We start from the raw sequence: 26,268 nt of genomic DNA on the forward strand, positions 1-26,268 counted from the left end.
AAAAGGGTGCTCTTTCAAGGGCTTCTGATTCAACAGGGGGAAGGGAATCTAGGGTAGGGTAGATAAGGTGTTGGATTTACACCGCTGTGTGGCAGAAGGACTCTTTTCTCACCTTTAGATCGCGATATGGTGCTACAGGGAGGCGCAAAATATTCATCAAGCAGTGCGTTACATACCCTCATATTTTATAATATGTCGGGAGAATGGGCAATCTGATGCGGATGATCCTGGTATTAAAATGCTCTAGAATTATTTTTGCTTTTTGGCTCCGAGAAAGTTTCTGCATAAGCCTTTCCCTTTTAGTAGAGCATTTCTATGCTTGAGTATCCAATTTCGGTAATTTTTTATAGTTCAGTAACCTGTTTAGAAAAATGAGTTGACACTCGTCTTGTGAAAATCAGTTCATTATTTACCGAGAGAGACTGCAAAGTTTGCCCTATAGAAAGTATGTAGGGCTGACACAGGTGATATCCTTTCTTAAGATATGTGACAGGACTGATCTACTGGGTGTAAAACCATGCTGTGTAGGAGAAAACAAGTTTTAGCCATAGAAAAAGACAGGATTGAACACAACTTTCTGGAAGATCTTGGCAAAACAAGACAATAAAGAAATAGTCCTATAGTTACTTACTTCATTGCAGGCACCTATGTACAGGTATATCAGTGGCCCTTTTTCACAATGAGGGAAAGACAGAGCTCTGTAATAACATAATGAAGAGTGCCGAAGTCTTGGAGTAAAGCAATTTTGTCGTCTACTTCTCTCCTCGTCCGTTTCTATGCTGCTTCGTGCTATAGTTTCATTATGTCTGTTTGCCAACCACCCTGCCTTTGTACGCTTGTGTATTGGAGTAAAAAGTGATTTACAACCTTTGGCAGTAAAATTTGAGACATAATCATAGATCTCCGGTTCAGAATAGCACGACGAACTTGAGATTCATCAATCTGAAAACTATAGAGGGTGGTACCAGGAGCTTGTCAGAAGGCACGTATCAATTAATTCTAGGTGTGGATGGAGCAAGGACAGAGAAGAAAAATATTGCACACTTTTGAGCGATAGTAGAGGATGTCGTGACCAGACTCCCTTCTTGCATTGAAGTAATGCAGTTCATGTCAGGTGAGTTCCGGCCCCTGACAAAGTTCTAAAAAGGATTTTTGATTTCTATGTAAGGAGGCCTGAGCAAATTTTCAATCATTATAGCGATCACACTTCTAGTATACAACCTTCATAATTTTTTGGACGTCCTTCCCCCAGTTCTATTCAAAAGTAGATTTATACATCCGGAGATAATGAAGCTTCTTTCACTTTAGAGAGGTCATACATGTAAGAACCACATAGGATTTGTTAGATCACAGTCCAGTTTTGGGGATGTAAAGATTAATGCAACTCTGGACAATACGAGAGAAGGTAGCTATAGCCTCGTCTGTGTCATCCTTAATATGTATGAGAGACCGTCAGTGGACTTAAAAAAATAATAAAGCCTAAGGTAATCACCTCGTGTATAATCAGAGCATTCTGCGTAGCTTTGACGGGGAAATGCAACTCGGGCACAAAAGGAAACTACAAAAGGAGGGTGGAATTTGTCTGCGTGTAAAAGAGGGAGATCAGTCATTGGAAAATCTTGAACGCTAAAATTAGTTTGTAATAAATCAAGTATATTATCCCATACATTTCACAGTGCGTTGAGTTGATAGGTAAGTCAAGATAACTGATGAAGGTCAACAGATGTTTTGCTCTCAATCTAACAAGACCAGAGGATCGTGAAAGATCAGGCGTATTCCAGTCTACACCAAGGATATTAAAATCCCCGTATAACGTGAAAGGGCATGCCTATAAACACACATTTTGCTCAATGGCATCCAGGAAAAAAGTGAAGTTAGAAAGGTCACATTGGGGTGGAAAATATCAGTTCCCTGCAAGGAAGGACTTATTGTTACCCAAAGATAATTCAAGCCAGACAGCCTCATGTCCATAAACAAGGCTAACAGCTGGCGGTCAACAAGCGATGTATGAACTGTGATGAGTACGCCTCCTCCAAACAGCATACCAGAACTATCTTTGCTTTTAGTCGCAAAGATAAACATTATATTTACAAGGGAAGTAATCTTCATCGTGGAAAGAATCGTTTAGCCATATTTCAGTGAGGCGGATAACATCGTATTGGGAGGACATGATGCTAAGAGAGAATTCTTCAGATTTCGTCCTAGGACTGCAAACGTTTTGATAGTACGCACAGCCATTATAGCACACGGGACGTTTTAGAGGCCATACTAGTCAGGGAGCAAATCCGATTCAACATTTTGCCCGATTCTAGATGGCGCCAAGCTCGCCATCCTTATCACGCCGTTCGCCTCTGACTCTGAAATAATCCCCATTGTGTACGGTTGAGGTCGTGTGTTAAAGCGGCACGCTCCCCTGCGCTGTGTGTCGAGAGGTAAAGTATCAGACTTTGAAACAGAAGGTCCGCAGTTCGATTAGGGACATTCACGTCTTTTTGCTTGTCTCCTATTGCTATATGAGTACTTTGTTATTGTTATTTTGTTGTTATATATTTATGCTATAATTATTGTTTTCACAAGTCACTGGCATCCATACTGACTGATTATGGAATTTTAGTTGCTCTTCGTATTGTTGTACTAGTGCATACTTACTGTATGCCAACGTAAAAGTGTGGTCAGATAGTACAGATAGTAATATGAGCAATACACAGACAGATGGTATTATAAATGAATGTTGCCAACACTGAGTCTGAGCACTAGTCGATTGCCAATTAAGAAATCAGGAATGGCCACGGAAAGGTTACTTCATATGCTATCAAAGCTCGCCCGAGATGCCGGCATCTCGGAGGCTCTCAACTGGAAGTACCAGTGGCTGTAAATTAGGCTGCACACAGTGCTTACAATGCCAGTCTGGAAAATCCAGTGTTCGAAACAGTGTTCTTCTTTTCTTTTTCTGCACTCGCTTACATGCAATTTACCTAGATAATACCTCTATTATTCATGCAAAAATGACATTTTGGTATGTATATTTCTGGTAAGTAAGTATTACCAAATATGTGAATTCATTTTCAAGGCGTTGGTGCAAAATACTTTTCGAAATTTCTGTCGCAAAATAGACTGGTTACTATTAGCCGGAAACTTCGGTAACATATTTGAAAGACTCCTTTCACCCCTGTTTTCCGTTCTTTTTCTTTCACATTACACCAGCCCAGAAAAATGATGTCAGTCGACAATCCCCAGTGGCACGGGACTTCGTTTCGTCTCGGCGTGTTAGTTAGCGTGCTAGTTTGCCAAACCGTACAAAGAAGGTGAAGGGCGGGTCGACACACAGGAAACCAACCAAGGAAGGTACGGAAAGGTCGAGTGGCGAGACCTTGCAGCGACTGTTCTCTCTCTCTTTTTTTTTTCTTGGACGCCAAAAAAAAAACGATTCGGCAGAAAATAAAAGGACACAGAGTAAAAAAATAATAACAATGGTCACCAGACAGCATGACAGGTTCTTGTTTGAGTGGAGGAAGAAGTGCACTTCGACCTCCTTATTATGTGGGACTAGAAAATATATGCTTGTTTTTTCTTTTTTTAGAATAACTTCTGAAGCATAAATATTTTTCTCCAGATTTTGTTGTGTTGGATGCTGAGGTCTCAGTTAATTCAATCCAAACTTGAAAATGTGGAAAAAGCTGAAGAACTGGACACTATGTGAACCAAATTCATGCGTATTTTAGGCGAATCACTATTCTTGTAGGTCGACACAGATAGAATTACAAAATGGGGGTTTCCAGAGATGAATCTGAGCGCTAGTTCCCAACTGAAGGAATGATCACGGAGAAGTCATTTAATATATAATCAAAGCTCGCCCGAGAGGCCGGATTTTCGTCTCCGGAAAAAATGTCCCCAGAAAGAGCCGTCCCCAAGAAAAAATGTCCCCAAAAGAAATCGTCTCCGCAAGAAGAGTATCACGAAAGGTAGTTTTCGTCAAACTGCACTATAGCGTAGTGTAGCGGACGTGCCCAGCTGTGAGTAGGGCTGTATGCTGAAATAAATCTTTTAAAATAAAACATAAAAAAAGCTACAACAAAAAGTCACAGAAGCTAGCAACAACTGTGCAACAGGAACGTTCATTTCATAGTGAGGGAGGGCAGCCGGGGACATTTTGTCCGGGCCCATTTTGTCTGGATCCCCTGTAAAACCTGTGTCTGACCAACAGTTGAGAAATACTAGCATCCAGCGAACAATATCATTAACGAACTAATGCAGCGAATTATATTCATTTTATGTTGCTCGTTCAATGGAATGTAAATTTAATTGTTCATTAACATATGAAAAGAATTAAAAAGAACCCCACGTCTCCCAATTTCAACAAATCAGCAAAGCGAATGATAACACTCGGTCGGCTGTGATGTGCTTCTTCGGCTATCTAGATTTCAGTTCATGGTTGCATCTATATTTCAAGGACTTTTAGTGCACAATTATCTGCACTTTACCCACCACACGCGTTCTTTTCGTAGTAAACAGGGTGCAGATTATTGTTTTTTTTTTTTAAAATCTTTTTTGGCGCGTCTATTTCCGAGCACCAAATGCTATGCATTCCAGTTATTTTATTTGTAATACAAGAGCCACAACTTTTTCATAATCTGCACCATGCCATTCAGTGGTCATTCACTGGAGTGCTCACCCGGTGTCTCTTTGGCCTTTCCATTTTCGGCCTTCTGACAGTTCGGCGTTATGATTTTTCGGTCTTTTGGCTTTCGGCCTTCTGATAGTTCGGCATGATTAGTTTTCGGCCTTCTGATATTTCTGCGTTATGATTTCCGACCTTTTCATAGGCTCAATACTTACACTAAATCAGTCTAAATAAATGCATTACATTTAGCAACAGCTATTCAAAAAAAGAAAGAAAGGAGAAGAAGGAAGCTCCTAAAACTCCTTGAACTCTGTCTTGATGAATAAATGAACAAGATAAAATGAAAAGAACTTGACACGCGAGTAGGTCTCTGAGCACAAGTTCTGTCTCATAATGCGCTGATTATTACCCAGAAACTTCAGTATACTTTTTTTATAGGTTTTCACAATGTAGTTCACATTACACCAGACCTTTCGGTCAGCGTAGAGTCACTAGTTGAGCGAAGAATCCTCAGTAACCCTGAGTTTTTCCTTATCTTCGCCAGTAGGCCTCCCTTTGTTCGCGGTGGGTACAGACGGGTACAGGTTTTGGGTCATCCCACACCCAACCAGCAAGGAGTGTCGAAAAATGGAAAATCCAGGGAACCGGTTTCGAAAAATTGGGCATACAACAAAATAAAGAGATCGACATCGAAAGAAAGAGAAGAACGACGGAAGCTGCAGTTGTAAATGCCGTTATCCTAAGGAACATTTATCTCTGTGTAATCTGCTTGCTCGTAAACACATTCCTCATGCTAACCCACTTTTTCGCATCCAGGAAACGGTCCAAGGGCCGCTTTGTTTAACCTAGCCAGTTCGGCAACTTGATAGGTTTTCCCCCTCTGGCACATAGTGACTAAGCATGCCATTACATGTCTTTCATCCCTAGTCCCCAACCCTTTTTCAAGTAATGATTGATGTCAAATAATAAACATTTTTGACAAATAAATCAGTCAAATGAATAAATGACATCTTTGGATGACGCTCACTGGGTGGTGCTCCTATATCGCATATCATATCTCCAGTATGGTATTTTCCTATTGTAGGTCAGACACAGACTTTGCAGTTGTTCTCTCATACTTTCGATGTCCATGAACCGTATCTTCAGCAGAAGCGGAGTTGTACAGGCCAGAGGACGCTGATCCTGGGCAGAGGATTCGCTGCACTAGTGAACTAGTGCAGCGAATTATATTGATTTTATGTTACCCATTGAATTGAATTTCAAATCAGGAGAGCGAATCGTTACACTTGGTCGGCTGTGATGTGCTCCATCAGGTATCTGCAACTACGCCCCTGTATTCTTGGCAGCGCAGGTGCTTGCGGGACCATTTTTTCCGTCCACACAACCAGGGACCATTTTTTTTCTTATACCCCGCAAATTTCGCTATCATGGATTTTGCAGCCGGGAATATCGAGGTCCTCCCGAAAACTTCAGAAGGTTGGAACTGACTGAGCCGTGCACTATTAGCGAAAAGAAAAGGGAATGGCGAATTATTATTATGGGAGGCGACGGTAGAATTTCTAGCATTTTTTCAGCATTACGAGCATTACAGCACGGTCCTGTTGAAAGTTACTCTAAAGAATGACTGTAAAGCCCGGCTTGCACTAACCGGAAATACGAGAGATTCTCGTTAGCCTTATGAGACAGTTCAAACAGTTGACTGAGTTCGCACAAACTCGAACTGGCAAAATCAGGCAAATTGACGTTTCACATGAAGCCAATAAACTCTTCTCACTCTTCTATACACGTACTGTGCGCAGAGAGAGAGAAAAGGAGAGGGTTGTTGATGTCGGTGTGCTTTCTCTTCACGTTACACAGCCCACGACTATGCAGTCTCGGAGGATAATCCCTTTACGAGCTTCTATGCAACCTTTTGTACTGGCCTCCTCAAGGCCATGACCTAAGTCAGTGGGCCATGAAAGCAATGAGGAGAGAGAGAGAAGATGCAGGAACCAACATATCATCCACATCTCACGCCACCCATACGAGCAAGCATTGCTGCTCATGTGCACTGCTTGCTCGGTGGAAGGATACAGTCTGCACGGTTTTCCCTTTGCGTCACCAGATGGCAACACAGAATGACGCGTTTCACTGGGCTTTCAGTCGGTGTGTATGTGTACTCATGGTTCATGCTTTTTTATAAAAACGAAAAATGGTAGACATATAAATTTGGTGTCTATCGATTCTTGAAATATTGCGATAGAAAGTAAATGGGAAGTTTTTTTTTCGAAATGGCTATAGAAGTTTAATAAAAACCTGTTCAAAGAGGGAGGAGAAAAATTGTGTATTTTTTCACATTCGTGACGTCGCCGTAAAATACATATGACATGTATCAGAAATGTATCAATGTTATCCGATTCATCTCGTCTTCCTCTTTATAGCGAAACCACCCGCGTTAAAATCTGTGCGGTGGTTACCGAGAAAAAGCATAAATTATGTTCCATAGGAAATACATTGGGACGGAGAGCTGGTATGCCCTCTTAAGTGCAAGCCTTGTCAGAACAAAGTCCGTAATCACTCTCATTGCTACAGAGGATTCTCACTGCAAATGACCTGTATAAACCCCCTACAGGCCATGCAGAGTCAATTGCCAAAAAACCTTTGGGATGAGCTACAATACAGAATAAGAGTCACTTCAAGTTGTTAGTCCAAGACAATGATATGATTTGTTTGAACTGAAACTTTCTATACCCATCGATATGTCACTCACATGCGACAATGACTGAGGTGTACCAAGGAATATGGGAGGACAACATTTTCTTCGATTGGCTACTGCAATGAAACCACAGTCCACAGCTTGGCTGTCTGTAACAGCCGATACGTCATCATTGGAAATTGGAGACTTGTGCACAGGCAGGGTAGAGACATTAAAAGTGGCAGTCACAGTGGGCCACTATGTAGATCGATGTTTGGTACAGTTGTAGGATTAGGGCTATCAACATTTATGTGCTGGATCAGAGACTGTTTCATCAGGACATCAGACACGTAGCTTCAATTGCCTTACAGGAAGCAGCTCGGGTCGATTGAAAGGTGTCAGGTCGTTGACAGTCAAGTTCAATTTGCATTTTAACCAGCTCAATTCGAAGGTAACCTGCATTTTTGTCAACCGATTAACCAACCAGTGCAACTGAGCTTTTGTTGTCATCTGGGAAAGCCTGCTCGCAGATAGCACACGTGCCTGATGACAGGGTCATGCTAGGAACACAACCAAGGAAGCTCAAGCTAAAATGCATATAAAAATTGAGTTGTCATCTTAGGAAATGGTCCAAAATACCTATTAGCTTTACACAGTGCTTGACAGTGTCAATAGTCTTGCTAGAAAAATCAAAAATTGTGAATTTTTGGAGCCAGATAATCTCTTTGCAAGAGTACTACATTACCTGAAAATGATGCCGCTTACCATGAGTGTGTTTTTCTGTGTGACTGACTCGCAACAATGTAATACCTCGTTCGCACTGCCTCACACAATCTGGAGCAGTACTCTATTGTGATTACAACTCCCTGGTTTGACATACCCACACTGCCCGCACTTGACATTGAGTATCAGAGTTTTTCAGTAATAAATTCTGTACACAGTGTCCAGCTTGGCAGTATTTCATCATTTTATGCTACTATGTTAGGGTGCCTTGCGGGAATTACGGTCTTTCTTTTCTCCATGGCACTTTCTGATGTAGTCGAAGGTCAATGCAGCCTGCAACTTGATTTGAGTTTGAGGCCCCTGCTGTAGACCATATAAGTGGGTTCCTTCAGCAAACTTCACCAAAATGAGGAATTTCGTTTAGGTAGCTTCAAATTTACCCTGCATAAACTGTTGGTTGTATTTTTATGATGCTATAGTTTATGCACTAATACAAATGTAATTTTGCTGTATGAGAGCTGCACCACAGCTTTAAAAGTGATGATACTTTCACGTTGATTTGCAACAAATTTGCCTCAGGTGTTCCTGTGGCTGTACTGGGCAGTGTGCATGAAGACGGACGCTTTGAGGTCAAGGACGTAAGCTATGCTGGCCTTCCAAAACAAATACAGAGGCCAACGTTGAACCAGGACAAGTAAGACACATTACACTGCAACAGATTTAGCATAATCAGCTACTGATGGACATTTTGTGTTTGAACAGGTTTCTAGTCTTAATATCAGGATTGGGTCTGGCGGAAAAGGCTGACAGCCTTCTGCCTTTCCAGCTTTTTGTGGATTATATGTCTGGATTTTTGGGCTGTGATCAAGACCAGCAGAAAGCATCTAAAGTGGTCCGTGTGGTCATCGCTGGCAATGTGCTGAAGCTGAAGAGCTCTCCAAAGGAGTCCTCCAAAGTAGGTGCCTGTTCAATCTGGAAATACTGAGAATAGAGAATATAGCACCGGTTTCAAATGCAGCAGAGCAGTGCAACAAATAATGACTGCTATACAGTGTCTATTTGGCAGTCACAAGAACGGGAAGATGCCAAGTCGCCCGTGTGCACAAACTTCTACCCCAATTATACACCCCGCAAACTTAATAAGTCAATCTACAGCATATACAGTAAATGGCATGAGGCCATGCTAACTCTTAAGTCATGTCCCAGGTACTACATTATTTAAATTTACAGGGAGTTTGAATTAACAGATCTTAACATTGTGATCTGAAGATGAATCAGTCTTGTTTAAAAAAAATAAAAGCATATAGGCCAGTTTCATGTCAGTTCAGGCAGGGAGGTTCTGCCACCTGGATTTTCATTATTTTTGTATATTGAGAAGCACATCGTACGTGATGATCAACAGCAGTAAAACGAACAATTTCTACCAAATAGTTTTTGTGCAAAAAAATTGGGAAAATCCGGCCCTGAATTTGGGTGTTTGTTTTGCCACTTTTTCATGCGTATATCTCATGAGTTTTAAAAGGGGATACCACCTCTGTTGGCCCTGTGTATTTTCTATTTAGACAAACTTTGCACTCTGTTTCGGTAAATAATGAACCGATTTTCATGGGACCGGTCTTGTTCAATAGCATTCGGAAATGTGCTTGCCGCTCCAAGAAAATTTTTGTGGTTTTCCCAATTCATTTTTCTAAACACGTTACTGAAGTACAAAAAATTACAGAAATTGGATATTCAAGCTTTGAAACGCTCTTCTAAAAAACTAGGACTTATGCAGAAATTTTCCTGGAACGGCAAAGTAAAAACGTTTCAGGAGCATTTTAAGGGGGAATCACTTCTGCGCAAGACAATAGAGAAAGTTTGTTCGCACACTGCTCAGAAACGGCGTAAAATATCGTCAAAACAGAAGTACTGGCGTGTTCTCCTTGCTTTACCGTTATCAATGACACATTTTCTAGAATTCCAGGACCATCCGTTGATTCGTTTGGAGCCCAAATTTGCAAATATTTTAGTGTGCAACACTCTATCGGGCACCCTATAGCGCATGTTCGAGATGCACCGAACTTTAATTTATTAAAAATCAACGCCTCGGCCTTGTCCTTTAAAAAATACATCATTGACTAGAGAAAGGCTAAGAGAACACGCCAGTACCAATCTTAAGATGATAGTTTGCAGCGCTCACTTGTCTTGTGCGAACGAAAATCGCCCATAGATTTCTGAAAAAGTGATTCCCCCTTAACACCAGGGTCATCCGCATCCAATTATCTGTTCTCCTGACATGTGATAAAATATGAAGATGTGTAACGTGCTGCTTGATTGCTGTATTTTGCACCTCCCTGTGGTGCCATATTGTGGGCTAAAGGTGAGAACAGAATCCCTCCACCACACAGCAGCATAAATCCTTGGTTCTCTTTTCTGCTAGGTTCCGTTCCCTCTGTTGAATTCGAAGTCCCTGAAACAGCTTTTTTTAGGAGACTAGGTAACGGGACGACAAAAGGGTCTGCTGTTTGAGATAGTGTGTGTGTCGTACTCTCCGAGCCTGTTCCCTGCCTTGTATTTTCCCCACCTGATTTGTAGGACAATTCACGCTTTCCGACAGGCAGGCCTACGGCTGTGCTGTATCAGCCTTGTTTGTTTTCTGTGGACAGTGGCCGCTAATTTTTCGGTGAAGGGACCCTGGATCCTAAGTTTATATGGTGCTGTCGTTGTAAGTTCTTAACTGCACTGAATATGAAAATTGGCACTGCTTTGTTATCAGTTGCTTCGGTGCCACAGTCCAGGAAAAAAATGTTCACGAAAGAAATTGTCTCGACAACAAAGGCGGAAAAAACGGTCCCATCCAAGTCCCGCGCGGGAAACTGCCAACAGCGAACCAAGACTAACCTGGACATATAAATAACCTAATTACCCTAATAATATACTAACCAACATGCTGCACTCTCTTTCCACTCCTTATGTCACAAGCAAGAGAAACTCTGGACGCTGGACCATTTTTTCCGCCCTTGCCGTCCGGGAGCATTTTTTCCTGGACAATGTCTTCAGGGGCCATTTTTTCCGGAACCCATCTCCCCTTGTCATAGTAAAGACTTATTTGTTATTGGAGAATCGCTTCTGAATCTTGCCGTGTTACCTGTACTCACCAAAATAAAATAGAGATAGAGGAACAGAAATAACAGATGTAATCCGCACAATCCGCAGCGGGGCAGTGGATGTAAACGCCTTTATGTTCCTCGTTCAGTAGCGTGCAGCTTGTACTGTTCATTAACATCAATGTTAATTTTAAAAAAAGCCTGTTCCCCAATTTCAATTAATAATGGGGGCAAATGATAGCACTTGATCGGCTATGATCCGTTTGCTCAGCTGTTCACAACAACTAGCCCAACTTGCTGCTCTTGTTCACAATGGCTCTCCTGTAGCATTCTTTATACCCCTGTCACACGGTCAACGTAAAATGACGATCGACTAGAAGGCCTTTGAGATTTTATATCGCCTTTGAACTCAAATGGATTGTCTCGCTGCCACACGGGAAGTTTTTGATGGCCTTTGAAAGCTTCCGCATTTGGCCTTCAAGATGTGTGCGGCGCATCAATCGCGATGTAGCTCCTTCGGTTTCTTGTCGTCTGGCCACATTGTGCCGTGGCGGTGAAAGTTCAAACAAAAGCAGCCGTACACGAATACAAGAATATAAGAAGCGAAAACTAGAAAAATAAAGTAATTGCGGTAATTAAAAATAAAGTAGCGAAATGAAACAATATGAAGACTAAATACGAAAACTTGTCTTGAAAAAAAAAAGAAGCTTACAAGAAATACAAAAGGCAATATAAACCGCGTCTGAAACTGTAGTCTAGTGCGAAGAAATTTCGTTCACAGCGCATTTAGGGGGAAGACAATGTGTCCGAGAGTGTAGGGACCTGCGTCCCGACGACCTTCGAGACTTCGAGGGAGTTCTCTGACTCTCCCTTGACCCACTTGACAGTCCGACCGAAGGCCATCCCGAAACGCCGTGTGGCAGCGCACAATTGCCAGCTGAGTCAATTGACAATGGCCCAAAAGGCCTTCGAGATGCCCGTGTGACAGGGGTATTACATTGCATTCTGATATTCTGTAGCATTGTCTCTACTACAGCTGGTTTTGTTCGACTATCCTTGACTTTGCTGACCAAGAGCGAGGGAGGCTCCGCCCCCAAATGGCGCGCCAATAGGAGGACTCTGGAGGCGGAGCGCTGCGGCCTCTGCTCTTGCCTAATAGATGGCGCATCAGTAGTGCTCGACTCGGGATATGTGAGCCGCTGTCGTCTGCTTCTTCCGGTAGAGCTACGACCTTGGAGCCTCTGCTCTCGCGTAAGAGATGGCGCAACATTGGCGCTTGGTAAGGGCACGTGTGGTCGCCATAACTTTGAGCCTCGACCTTGAGACTGGCCGGTAACCTAAATTCCGATGACGCGGCGATAGCAAACCATAGTGCGTAGTTTTGACGATTATGCTTCATGGATGTGTCATTACATTACCAAATTTGTGGCCAGTTCGACGTTTCGCTCCGCTCTTTCGCGTAAACATTGTCTCAGCTCATGAAAAATGAAAGAAATATTGCTGCTTTTGTTCTACTCCTCGCACTGAAATAAATCATTTAAAATAATTGTACTGTGTGTTTCTTTTTTCTTTTTGTAAGTAGTTACGCAAGTATGCAAAAAGGACAGAAATGTAGCTGCTTGTTCTACTCCTCGGACTGAAATAAATCATTTACAATTGTACTGTTTGTGTGTCTTTTTCTTTCTTTTTGTAAGTAGTTACGAAAGTATACTGCGTAGTTTTGACGATTATGCTTCAGGGATGTGTCATTACATTACCAAATTTTTTGGCCAGTTCGACGTTTCGCTCCGCTCTTATGCGTGAACATTGCCTCAGCTCATGAAAAAGGAAAGAAATGTTGCTGCTTTTGTTCTGCTCCTTGCATTGAAATAAATCATTTAAAATAATTGTGCTGTGTGTGTCTTTTTCTTTCTTTTTGTAAGTAGTTACGGAAGTATGTAAAAAGGAAAGAAATGTTGCTGCTTGTTCTACTCCTCACACTGAACTAAATCCTTTGAAATAATTATACTCTGTTTCTTTTTTTCCGTTTTTGTAAGTAGTTACGGAAGAAAATAATTGTACTGTGTGTGTGTCTTTTTTTTTTTTTTTTTTTTTTTTAGGTATAGTTATGGAATAAACTAATTGTACTGTGTGTGTGTTTCCTTTTTGTAAGGATTCCGGGACATTTGATCGAACGTCGTTTGGTCGAAAGCTGTTTGATCGAACGCGGGACATTTGGTCGAAAGGCATTTGATCAAACACCGTTTGATCGAGACGGTAGCGGTCGTTTGATCGATTCTTTTATTCGTTCGCTTAGAGCGTTGATGAAACAAACAAGAAGAAACCAACAAAAGAAAGCTTCAGTTCTAAATAATGTTATCCCAAGGAATATTTCACTCTGTGTCATCCACTCGCCCATGAACACATTCCTCATCCTAATCCAACGTGCAACGTGGTGTTCATTGCAGCCAAAACAGACACACACTCAGACAGAGAACACACAACACAAACTGCAAACTCTCAACTAAACTTTAATCGCAGTGCACAGACAAATTTAAACAGTCATAGACAGAAAAAGAAGCAGATAACAATCCGGAAAAGGCACCAAGGTAGAACAAGATCTAGACAAGTTCTGGTACACGTGCCCTCACGATATCAAGTGAGATATTCCAGCTCCGCTTGGGACAGGCCTATGGAAGGCTGGCTTACACAATTGTCTCCGCTTCTCCTGATAAGTGAAGCTTCCGCGATTTCCCGTACCTTCTTGTCTTTGAACCTGATCATCCTAATCCACTTTTTCGCATCCAGAAGGCGATCCGATGATGTGCCTTTTTTTTTTTTTCGCTATTTATTTGCATTTGCTGAAACTGCGTTTTCAGGAGCTTTGAAAGTAAAATTAGACGTTTAGCTCCACTCTGATGTCCTCGTGGCTGATACTGTCTCAGCGTTTTGCTAAAAGTACGTCCAAACATTTCATTTGGTAAAATGCTCCGCAAACTGGGACAATTTTTTCCTACGCACATGCTAACGTGAGACATGTGGTTCGCTGCGTTTTTCCAACATATCTGCAGGAAATATGCAGAAGGTATCAGGGCCTTGGGGAATTGCTTCTTAATCTTGTCACGTTGTCTGTGTGTTCTGTGTGTTCTGTTTCATGACCGCTGCCATTTCGATCAAACGGTGTTTGATCAAATGGCTTTCATCCAAATGTCCCGCGACAGCTTTTGACCATAAGACATTCGATCAAATGTCCCGGAATCCCTTACAAAAACGAAACAATTTCTTCCGTAACTACTTACAAAACGAAAAAGACACACACAGTACAATTATTTCAAATGATTTATTTCAGTGCAAAAAGTAGAACAATCAGCAACATTTCTTTCCTTTTTACGTACTTCTGTACTTACAAAAACGAAACACACACATACACAGTACAATTATTTTCTTCCGTAACTACTTACAAAAAGGGAAAAAAGAAATTAGTTTAGTGTGAGGAGTAGAACAAGCAGCAACATTTCTTTCCTTTTTACATACTTGCGTAACTACTGACAAAAAACAAGACACACACAGTCCAATTAGTTTAAATGATTTATTTCAGTGCGAGGAGTAGAACAAAAGCAGCAACATTTCTTTCCTTTTTCATGAGCTGAGGCAATGTTCACACATAAGAGCGGAGCGAAACGTCAAACTGGCCAAAAAAATTTGGTAATGTAATGACACATTCATGAAGTATAATCGTCAAAACTACGCAGTATACTTGCGTAACTACTTACAAAAAGGAAAAAAAAACGTGAAAAGAAACACACAGTACAATTGAACCTCTGTATGCAATAAGGGGATAAGTCGACTTATCCTCTTTTTACTATTTTTGTTGCAATAACATCTACATACCAATATGCACCTGCCAATGAAAACTTAGGACCTTGCGATTTGTTGGCCCGCTACCGCATGTTAAAAACGGGAAATGCATGTGTGTCAATGGGACGGACAATCCTAGCAGGCCCCTTTTCTCATTTTGGGACTTTTCGACTTATCCCCTTATTGCATACAGAGGTTCAATTATTTTAAATTATTTATTTCAGTGCGAGGAGTAGAACAAGCAGCAACATTTCTGTCCTTTTTGCATACTTGCGTAACTACTTACAAAAAGAAAAAAGAAACACACAGTACAATGATTTTAAATGATTTATTTCAGTGCGAGGAGTAGAACAAAAGCAGCAATATTTCTTTCATTTTTCATGAGCTGAGCTGAACGTCGAACTGGCCACAAATTTGGTAATGTAATGACACATCCATGAAGCATAATCGTCAAAACTACGCACTATGGTTTGCTATCGCCGCGTCATCGGAATTTAGGTTACCGGCCAGCCTCAAGGTCGAGGCTCAAAGTTATGGCGACCACACATGCCCTTACCGAGCGCCAATGTTGCGCCATCTCTTACGCGAGAGCAGAGGCTTCAAGGTCGTAGCTCTACCGGAAGAAGCAGACGACAGCGGCTCACATATCCCGAGCCGAGCTCGAGCTATTAGGCAAGCACATATCCCGAGCTATTAGGCAAGAGCAGAGGCCGCAGCGCTCCGCCTCCCGAGTCCTCCTATTGGCGCGCCATTTGGAGGTGGAGCCTCCCTCGCTCTGGAGGAGGAGGAGGGAGGAGTGTCGTTGGGAGGAACCCGAGAGGTCTGCCTGCCTGATTAGGCGGCATGTTTCTCGGAAAGGTGGTGGAGAGGAGGAGAGGAAAGGGTGAAATGGAAGACCGAGCGGAATCCGCTCGGGGGGAGGATAGCTGCGTCCATGGGCCGACTTCAGGGGAACTGTGCCGGCATACGCCTATTACACATCTGAGGGAAACCCAGGAAAAACCCCAGACGGCACAGCCGGCCCGCGGATTCGAACCGCGGACCTCCCAGTCTCCAAGCGCACGCGTTACCGCTGCGCCACCGGAGCTGGTCCCTCGCTCTTGGTCAGCAAAGTCAAGGATAGTCTTTTGTTCATATACGTACCTGAAGAAAAAAAAAGAAAGGAGAAAGAACTGTGGACTTCTCTTTGATTGCAGCGGGCGTACGACAGTTGTTTCCAAATCGAAATACATCGGAATCGTCGGTACCACGTCGCCAAATGGTTGTTTGTTCTCTGTCCACGGTAGCGTCGTGGGCATTCCAGACGGGGAGATCATAATCAGAGGTCCCAGGAAAGAGCAACTATTCTGGTGATCGTTTTGTGCTCGTCGCGTGAGCCATAAAACAATTTATCGTTTCTTTTAGATGTCCGTTTATCACTGTTCACTCATCTCCAGAACAAAGGCAATATATCATACCACTGACGTCAACTGTGACGACTAACATTTGTCGGTAAATCCCAATTCAATTTGATTAGAGCCCTGTGAATTAATTTTTATCTGAAGAAGTTTCTGTACAGGGCATTCTGGTGTGGACATCTCGGTACACAGACGTTTTGGAGCATGGACTTCTCGGTACACGGACATCTCAGTAGAATTGTCACATAGGGAAAATGTACGCCAGTTCATCGCCATTAGAAGTTCCAGCTTTCGTGATAAATTAATGTAACGCCAAGCTTTAAAAGGGATATATATTGGAATTTGTTCAACAATTGAGATTTGAGGCTAAGGCAGCAGGCCTATGGAAGCAGCAACATCAAATTTTCAAACTCTGATAAATCAGGTATAATGTTGTCTCTGCTCAAGTTTCATGTTGATTGGGTTCGTCACTCGGTTCAGTCAAGCTCTCAAGTAAATTAATGTTATATTTCTGACACTAGGGGCACGATTTTTTTTCTTTTTCGTGCTGATGAGTGCAGCTTCCGAACTATTCCAATATTTACTTATGTATTTATTCATGGTACCCCAAAGGTCAAATGACACTATATTAATACAGTTGAACCTCTATATAACGAATTTGTAAATGCTGGCTCTTTATTTCGTTAAATCGAGATATTCGTTAAATGGAACACGCCAAGTTAAACAAAGATGGCCGCCGCACTACCAGCGCCGCGCGTACCGCAAAACGTCATTTGTCATAAAACAGGTACTAAGGTAAGAAGGGCACAAAATATCAACCTTTATTCATTACATAACGCTAGGTAACGCGTAATTTGTGCACAATATCGTTCTGAGCATTCATAACCTTCGTAACTCCGGATGACCTCGACTGCTTTCTCCTACGCGATCGCGTATCGAAGTTTCTTGGTTGGTTCACTTGCACTCATGATGTCCGGAAAGAACAACCGTACACCGCCGAAAAGAACGAGAAACGGGTACATGTCACGTAGACGTCTGCGCAGATGGAACCTTGAACGGCAGCGGCATCATGCCCATTTTACCACCGTCAGCATCAGCGGCGCGAACAAAAACAAGTAATGAAAAGGCACAAAACCGCAACGTACTGTCGTCTTCATCAACACAAGCAAATTAGACTTCACGAGATGTCAGCAATGCGTGTTTTCTTGTCCGAAAACAGGTGCGAAGAGACCCTCGCGCCGGTTTCGAAACAGCGTCGGCGCAAGGATTCCCGGCGGCGGAGACGCATATGTCGGCACGCTCGTGCCTACAGCACGTGACAACCGAAGTAACCAACGAAAACTCGCGTAAGGACAACAGAGAGGGAAGGTTTCTCCTCCTTTTCTTCGTGGTGAAGGGGAAAGACACGCGCAGAAGAGCCCAGAGATTTCGTTAAATAGAGGTGACCAAACGAATGTATTTCGTTAAATCGAATGCAAAAATACATTGGCGTCTATAGGGATGCGTTCGTGCAATGGAAATTTTTCGTTAAACAGAGGATTTCGACGTTCGTTATTGAGAGGTTCAACTGTATATTCAGTTTTGAACAGCAACTGCTTCGATTCGAAATTATGATGTAGTACGTACTCCACATTCGATCAGTTTTCTGCTTTGTTGTTGTTGTTGTTTTGTTGTGGGCGAACGAAACGTAACACTTGGAATTTGCGTGCTGGTGTCGAAAAACTCAGACATTGAAAGCTTAGGAAAGCTAAAATAACATCAACCCTAGAAGTGGTAGATGCAGCCCACAAAGAGACTCGGGTGAAAGCAAATTAAGTGTCATGACATGGTGCTTGATTATTTCGCCAGTCCTGTCGCACACACTTTTGTCGTGGCCTATTCCTGTGAACAGCCATGTCGAGCTCGCAAAAGTAGATTTGGAGAGCTTATAGAGCCTATGCAGATTTTTTAAAATGACTAGCCGCTCCGTCTGGAAACGTAAATCATTAGCTGCAAGAGGAACAATCTTGTCAAGCCACTCTCCAATGGTGATGGAAGCTTACAGTGAGTGTATGCTGAATCGTGACACAGGTCTTCGCTCACCACACCAAAACTGTGCACTTCTGTGCCAGCTGTTACCACACACTTGAATATGGAAACCTGTTTTTTCTCCAGTGGCGCGTTTGTATTTCACTAGGCATAATGTCCAGTTTGCAGCGAAATCAAAGTGCATTATGTGCGTCTTGGAAAGCGGATTAGTACTTTCCTCCCGTATGGATTTGCTCTGAATATCTCTGTTGTAATTATGACAAATGTGAGAACCCACCCACTTCCTTAGCTCAGTTTAGCTTACTGCTACAGCTTGAGCACTGAACATGCTTTTCGTGCTGACGAAAACCCTCTGCATAACTTTAAAATATCATAAAACGAAGTAAAGCAAGCTCTGAAGGAACTTGCAGGACCCCCGGAAAAAGCAACTCCTAACTCAATATATTTGTTTGGACAGTATGTGTATCACCATGTACACAGCTTGCAAGAGAGAGGTCTTATCTTCGGTGACCATTTGGTCGTTTAAAACGCCAACCACATGAGGCGTTCCTCCAGCGTTTTGCGAGCGTCAAGCCAAGGCGTTGTGGAACAATAGGCGTGCCACGCTCCCCTCGAAGTCCAAGGCGAATAGATAATTCAGGGTTGGGTGACGGAACAAGCGGCGTTGACGCGCACAAGTGGCCAATCAGGGATTAACCTCGGGATAGGTGCGTCCGGTCGCGCCAATTTTCGGGAGCCCCCATGGATGGCGGCACGCTGAATCACTCAGACTGCTGTTCGGCCACGGTGTTCGGCAGAAGAGCAGAAGTTTGTTGCCGATGTTAAGAATGCAATTCTTGTGTGTCCAACATACAAAACAAAGGAGAAGTGTGCAACAGCTTGGTGATGATGTCAACCGGAATGCTGAGTTCGTTCCATCTAAATACATGAAGCAGGTACTGCTTGCGACACACTTGTGTGATATCTCCAGCCCCCGTAAAAGCGGGTTACCGAACCAAGTTGCTGTGCTACCGTCGCCTTCGCGTCACTTCCGTTCCCCTGGTGGCGGCGGGGCTGTGCAGCGCCACCAGACAGGAGAGATGGCGATCTCTCTCTCCCACCCAGCGCAAGCACCACTTACGAGAATGGGAGCGGAGAACACAGGCAGCGAAGGACAACCTGCCTGCAGTAGTGTAGTTATGGTGTAGTGTAGCTGACTTTATGGCGGCAGCCAAGTTACCCCTGAGGCGCTTGATATAAGTGCCCACCCTGTCTTAAAGGGGTTTAGGTACTGGAACTAACGAACTGGATCCGATAACCACGCGTCGTCGGCTAGCTCCAAATGCGTCGACGGAGCAGCGCTAGCAGACGACGCGCGGTTATCGGATCGCCATCTCTCCCGTCTGCTGGCGCTGCGCAGCCCCGCCGCCACCAGGGGAACGGAAGTGACGCAAAGGCAACGGTAGCACAGCAACTTGGTTCGGTAACCCACTTTTACGGGGGCTGGAGATATCAGACAAGTGTGTCGCAAGCAGTACCTTGTGAATAGCGGGACCGGGATTCACAACAAATATGACTTCGTGAGTGTGCATTGCTGCAGTACCTTGTTCGTTACAGCGTGTTACCTCTCAAAAGCACCTGTGTTTGAGATTCTTCACTTGTAATAAAGTGTTTGTCAAGTTACGTAGAGTTGATTTCCCTGAGAGATTACGGAAATGTTCGCACCGTGCCGTTTGCCGCACAGATGCCGTCCGTCCACCGTTGTAGAAATGCTGCATGCGATGAGCTTCGAGTGTTTTTTGCCAGCGTCGTTTGTTGCTGCGAAAAGCGCGACGCCCTGCCGCTCGCAAAACGTCTGATGCGGTTGGCGCTTAAATATGGCCTTAGGTAGGAAGGATACTTAATGAGCTACGTAGAATTTAATTAAGATGCTTTGTGAGAAACAAACTCCCAGGCGTGCATTATTTCTACAGCAGGGTGTCAAAAATTTGCCGACGAATAGCTCAGGTAAGCCTAAGGCCAGGCAGCCTTGCCTAAATGAAGGACACGTAGACAGGAAGCCACCATCCCGCGGTACTGCAAGCCGGGCTCTGACAGATAAGCACTCAGAGTAGGGCCGTGTTTTCTGCTGCCGCCTTCTCTGCTGCTGCTTCCGCTTTCACAGTCTTGTAAATATATCGACAGAAACTTCTAATTCTGCTTACACAAAGTTGTCCCTTTTCTTGTACGACATCGACAGAGATCTACAGAGAGCGAGTGTTTGGACTGGTTGGTACATGTTTCAATTAAAAACAATTAAAAACCGCCAGTGCTGGGTAGGACGAGGACGGAGGATAAAAACAAGAAGGACCGGCACTGAACTGCAACAAAGGGAAATTTCTATTTTCGAGCAAGCCCACGCAGACACCCCTCTCACCCTCAAGAGAACATCCAATGAGGTCGCGTTACACCAAAACATGTTCTTCAACCTCTGCCCCCCTATCTGTTTTTTTTTTCGAGTGCTGATAAATTCTTGGATTTTCTTTGTGTTTTCAGTTTCATCCGGTGCAAACAGAATGTCATTTATAAAATTTCCTTAAGTTGTAAGAAATATTACATCGGGCAAACGCAGAGATGCATTAACATCAGGTTGCAGGAGCATCCAAGGCCAAGCTTCTAGCTTTCAACTTTAAGAGACCACATAAAAGATTGCGAAGTAACACAAGTTCTGTTTCACGGGCAGGGAAGAGGGAAACTTCTTTATCAGGAGGTCAGGTTTATCTGGGAAGAAGGGGATAGTTGCATCAGTAAAGCATCTGTTGATTACACAACGAAAATCGAAGAATTTATCGAAAATTTATCAGCACTCTAAAAAACAGATAGGGGGCCAGAGATTGAAGAACATGTTTTGGTGTAATGTGCTCTTGTTGGTCGTACCTTTGGGGGTGAGAGGGGTGTCTGCGTGGGCTAGCTCGAAAATAAAAATTTCACTTGGTTGCAGTTCAGCGGCGGTCCTTGTCGTTTTTATTCTCCATCCTCGTCCCACCCAGCACTGGGGGTGTTTAACTGTTTTTAATTGAGATATCTGCAATGCCGCTGTAACGCCAGCCAGACTCTGCCACGTACACACACAGAGTGTGGATGTGTTTTAACACGCTCATCACCAGTGTGCGCCTTTCGAAGCAGAATTTTTTAACGTAAGATGAGAGGTCTAACATGGGGTCATGTCCTGGCAAAATATAAATCAAATGGAATCATGGAATCAAAAGGGGCCTTTTCGAGAAACGGACACGCAAAATCCTTGTTTTTTCAAGATATGGCCAAACATTTGCCTGTTTCAGCAGATACCTGTGGGACGTATACGCACGATAGATATATCAGCTGAAAGAGCATTAAAAGCTGAGTGAACTGATACCAAGTATGGTAATGAGGGATACCTACATCCAGAGAAATCACACTGCACGAGAGAGCATGTTCATCATTTTTTATAGCACGGAGCGTTGCACCTGCGAGCCAGAATTTGTGCACGGACTGCTGGCCTGTAGGCATGCTAAAGCATAAAAAAATTTCACTACAATATGTTTTAAAACTCTGGAGATATACGCATGCAAACACTGCAAAACTGAAACACTCAAGTTCAGGGTTGGATTTTCTTGATTTTTTTGCATATTTGGTAGAAATTACTCATTTTACCGCTGTTGATCATCATGTATGATGAGGTAATACGCAATGTTAATTGCTGTCGTAGTGATAACCGATATCTCTTTCTGATACCCAACGGCCCAATGATTATGCTTTGCGATGCTTTGTCGTGGTGTGACATTTCCTCACGCTTGTTATGTTTGTCTGGGGATATCGAGTTAAATCCATGACCCCGCACGCTTCAAGATACGGTGAGGACGTATTGTCTGGACAAAAGGCAATGGCAGATGATATCTCGGCTATCAAAACCAACCAGGAATGTATTAACACCAAGCTTGAGAATCTTGATACCAGAATTACTGCACTAGGAGACGGCTGTAGTATCAGTTGCATCTTTCAACGCATCTGTGAACGAATGTAAAGTACAGATTGCTAGTTTGCAACAGTCGCTTGCTGATATGCAAAAACTCCATGACAACTTTAAGAACCGGTCACGACGCAATAATATCATAGTGCACGGGCTACCCAAACAGGATAAGGAAACTCCGGCAATGTTACTGCAATCCGTAATTGAGTTCCTCAGATCAAAATTAGAGTTAGAGGGTATTGGCATCGAACGTTGTCATAGGTTGGGTACCAGTGTCACTCTTCGTACTAGACTGGTGATACTGAATCTTCTCGACTTCAGAGACAAACTTCAAATATTGAAAAGCTGCTATAAGCTGAAAGGGGCGAATGGATACGTGAATGAAGATTTTTCGTCCAGAGTATGCAATATCCGTAAAAAGCTATGGGAGGGTTGTCCTGAGGTTTGATCACATGTACGTAAATGATAAAATGTATGTTTGGGACGATGGTGAAAATAAGGCAAGGAAGGTCACTAAATCTGTTCCGAAGTAAAGTCAGCATTGACGGGAACAAAATGGGCAGTTTATCGCTTCTCAATATAAATGTTAGGAGTATTCTTAACAAAATTTAAGATTTTCACAGCTTTCTGTACTCGTATAACCCTCATATTGTGGCAATTACCGAAACGTGGCTACATGAAGCTATACTAGATTGTGATGTGTCCCCGCTGGTGTATAATATTATTCGAAAGGACAGAAAAACTAGAGGCGGTGGCATTGCTTTGTTTTTTAAAAAAGACATACATCTTGTTGTGTTACCAGCATTAGATAATCTTGAATGTTTATTCTGTAAAGTGTATATCAATAATGTCTCGCTTGTTATCTGTACTTTATATAGACCTCCTGGATCATCTGTAAATTACTTTCCTGTAATCAAGGATTATATCTTACGTCATCATCTAGCAAATCGTAAACTCGTTTTGCTCGGTCACTTTAATCTCCCACATGTCAACTGGAGTACTTTGTTACCTGGGGACCATGACAAAATAGAGGGTGAAACTTTAATCGACCTAAGTAGTGCTCTTGATTTAGTGCAGATTGTTAAAGAGCCCACTAGAATTGCACCTGAACATGAGGGAACAATTTTGGACTTAGTCTTTGTGAGTAATAATCTATTTACGAGAGGGTACTCGTACGAGATAGTGCAAGGGCTGTCTGACCATAATGCTGTGCTCGTTAGCATTAACATCAATGTTCCTTCCGCCCCAACCGTCCGTATACCCATTCTTGACTTTGGACAATGCAGACTCAACTGCAATTATAAATGAGCTAAGCTTTTCCTTTGGCTTCTTTTGTGGTCTTGCACATACTTGTGACGCTGACTCTTTGTATACTACATTCTAAAACATAATTGAGGAGCGCATATCTTTATTTGTCCCGTTGAAATTCAAAAGAAGGACACCATCACAGCCGTGGTACACATGGGAAATTTTGCAGCTTAAGAGGCAAATTGCGAGGATGAGAGTGCGTCTAGTTGTCAGTACCAATCACATCCTAAGACGTGAATCCCATAATTTAAAATGTCAGCTTAAGCGTAAACCGAGAGAAGCTGAATTAGCGTATGAGGTTTCCTTGTCGCAGCTCATGAAAATGAACCCTAAGAAATTCTGGCAGTGCATTCTGCCCAAAAATGATCGGACTAGGTCATTTCTGATCAATGACTTACGGAATATGATCCTCTTGTTATTGCTACTGCCTTTAACAACCAGTTTGTTACAACGTTCTCGCACGACGATGGAATTTCTCCAGAATTTCATGTCACTTCTGAATTACCTGTGCTTGAGGATACCGAGATTGATGCATCAGGAATATTTAATTTACTGTTGAAGCTGGACATGAGGAAGAGCAGCGGTCGAGATTGTGTGACCAATATATTTTTATATCGGTTTGCCGAATTGGCATCTAAATACCTGCAAATCGTCTTTGAGAAATCTCTAAATACAGGAGTCATTCCCACAGCATGGAAAGTAGCAAATGTAATTCCTATACACAAGGCTGGTATTAGTAAACAACTTATGGCTAACTACCCAAGCAGCGCAATGTACTGCGCAAGTCGAGTGCAATAGGGGTGGACGGGTATGTGGAAAGCCTTGAACAGGCTCGTGCAACTAAAGAACATTGATAAGACACATACCGTCCACCCCTATTGCACTCGACTTTCGGTACGTTGTGCTGCTTGGGTACAGACCTGTCTCATTAACTTCAACATCGTGCAAAGTCTTTGAACATCTTTTATGTAAGCACATTACTGATTATTTAGAAACACATTCAATTTTATCTTCTCATCAGCACGGTTTTCGCAGGGGATTTTCAACCGTGACACAATTGTTGGAATTTACTCACTTTCTTGCATCTGCGATTAATGACAAAACCCAAGTTGACGCTCTCTTCATTGATCTGATGAAGCCTTTGATAAGGTATGCCATGCTAAGCTGATTCTAAAATTAAAAGCATTAATTAGAAATTATAGGATTGCGTACTGGATCGAGAACTACCTTTCATTGCGAACCCAGTTTGTTTCGTTTGATAGACATGATTCAACCAAATCTAGCGTTTTGTCGGGTGTCCCCCAAAAATCTGTGCTGGGGCACTGCTCTTTCTGTTATTCATGAATGATGTTGTTAGAGAAGTCTCCTCAGAGATAAGATTGTATGCAGACGACTGCGTCTTGTATTCTAGAGTGAAATCAGTGGATGATCAAATCAATCTTAACCAGTCACTTTTGATGTTTCATAACTGGTGTAAAAAGTGGTGAAGATGCCCAGTAATTCATACACATTAATCTATGCAGCAGATTACAGAGTGTAAAGCGGTGCTAAGCTCCTTGGAATTTTTTTAAGTCATGTACTGAAACGGTTGTGATATTCTGAACGCCCATATCATTCTCTCCAAAATTGACTTTCATTCTCCCAGTTTGATACACTACCACGTGAAAAAAAAAAGGAAAGAAAGAAAATAAGTTTTTAAAAAATATTCATTCTGGAGCACACATGGCCTTAGTCATACTTTATGATGAATGACATTCGCTCGCATATTGGACACACTCGCATATTGCGCACACCGCCAACTTCAGCACGGAAACGCTTGTATATTTCTTGTTCCCCACATATCACACACCCTGACTTTAGTAGCATTGGTGATTCGTCTCGCTCAGCGCGAGCCAGCATATCGTGCAGTCAATGGGAGAGACCGCCTGGTGCAAAAGGGGTGAACAACGAATGCCATGAACATGGAGGAGTATTTTGTCCATGTTTGATGGAAGGGAAGACAATTTGGTGTGGGAGAAAGAGCATCGCAACATTAGATTCCGTGGATATCGCCACAGATACCTGAGAATAAAACGGAGTTAAGGGTACCATGAGTTTTGGGTTCCAGTTTTCCCCCATGTATGAACGTACCCCTTCGATGCCGCTACGTTTTTTGGATAAAAAATGTCTGTCTTATACCCAAGTAAATATGGTAGGCGTGCTCGACGGGGCACTGCGACATGTACGTGCCTTCGTATACTTGTCAGTGGATTAATCACAGCTCCGGCTTTGCAAGGCTTCATGTCTCTATGCACGAAGATGGTGGCAGTCTAACTGTACTGGGGGATTCTGGGACGAGTGTAAATGGTAGCTGTCTTCGATTCATCAGAAAGTGCACTGCAAGGGACAGTGTAAAGAAGTGCAAACAAAGAGCATGACTTTGCTCTTGTGCAAAGCACACATAGAGACCACCCAATCGAATAGAAAAATGTAAGCCTCAGATAGTTTCTCACAGACGTCTGCACTGCTTTGCAACTTTTTGAGCGATTATTGTATATAAATAGAGCTTCCATGAAATACGTCATTGCTGCGTGATCTCCAACGAATCTCGCTTGCTGGTTGGCAAAACAAACGCAAGTGTTCATATA

At 42.8% G+C, this 26,268-nt stretch overlaps 1 protein-coding gene across 2 annotated transcripts in view; it reads left to right on the plus strand.

Moving 5' to 3' along the window:
- The window catches only part of LOC135391489 (DNA polymerase delta subunit 2-like), a 113,008-nt gene that overhangs the window by 16,456 nt on the left and 70,284 nt on the right, over positions 1-26,268 (plus strand). For both annotated transcript variants that reach the window (XM_064621754.1, XM_064621753.1), the window contains exons 4-5: positions 8,598-8,712; positions 8,781-8,973. In XM_064621754.1, coding sequence (XP_064477824.1) covers positions 8,598-8,712; positions 8,781-8,973 — 308 coding nt within the window. The remainder of the gene's footprint in view (positions 1-8,597; positions 8,713-8,780; positions 8,974-26,268) is intronic.

The sequence above is a fragment of the Ornithodoros turicata genome, chromosome 4, assembly GCF_037126465.1.
Source record: "Ornithodoros turicata isolate Travis chromosome 4, ASM3712646v1, whole genome shotgun sequence".
Classification (NCBI taxonomy): Eukaryota; Metazoa; Arthropoda; class Arachnida; order Ixodida; family Argasidae; genus Ornithodoros; species Ornithodoros turicata.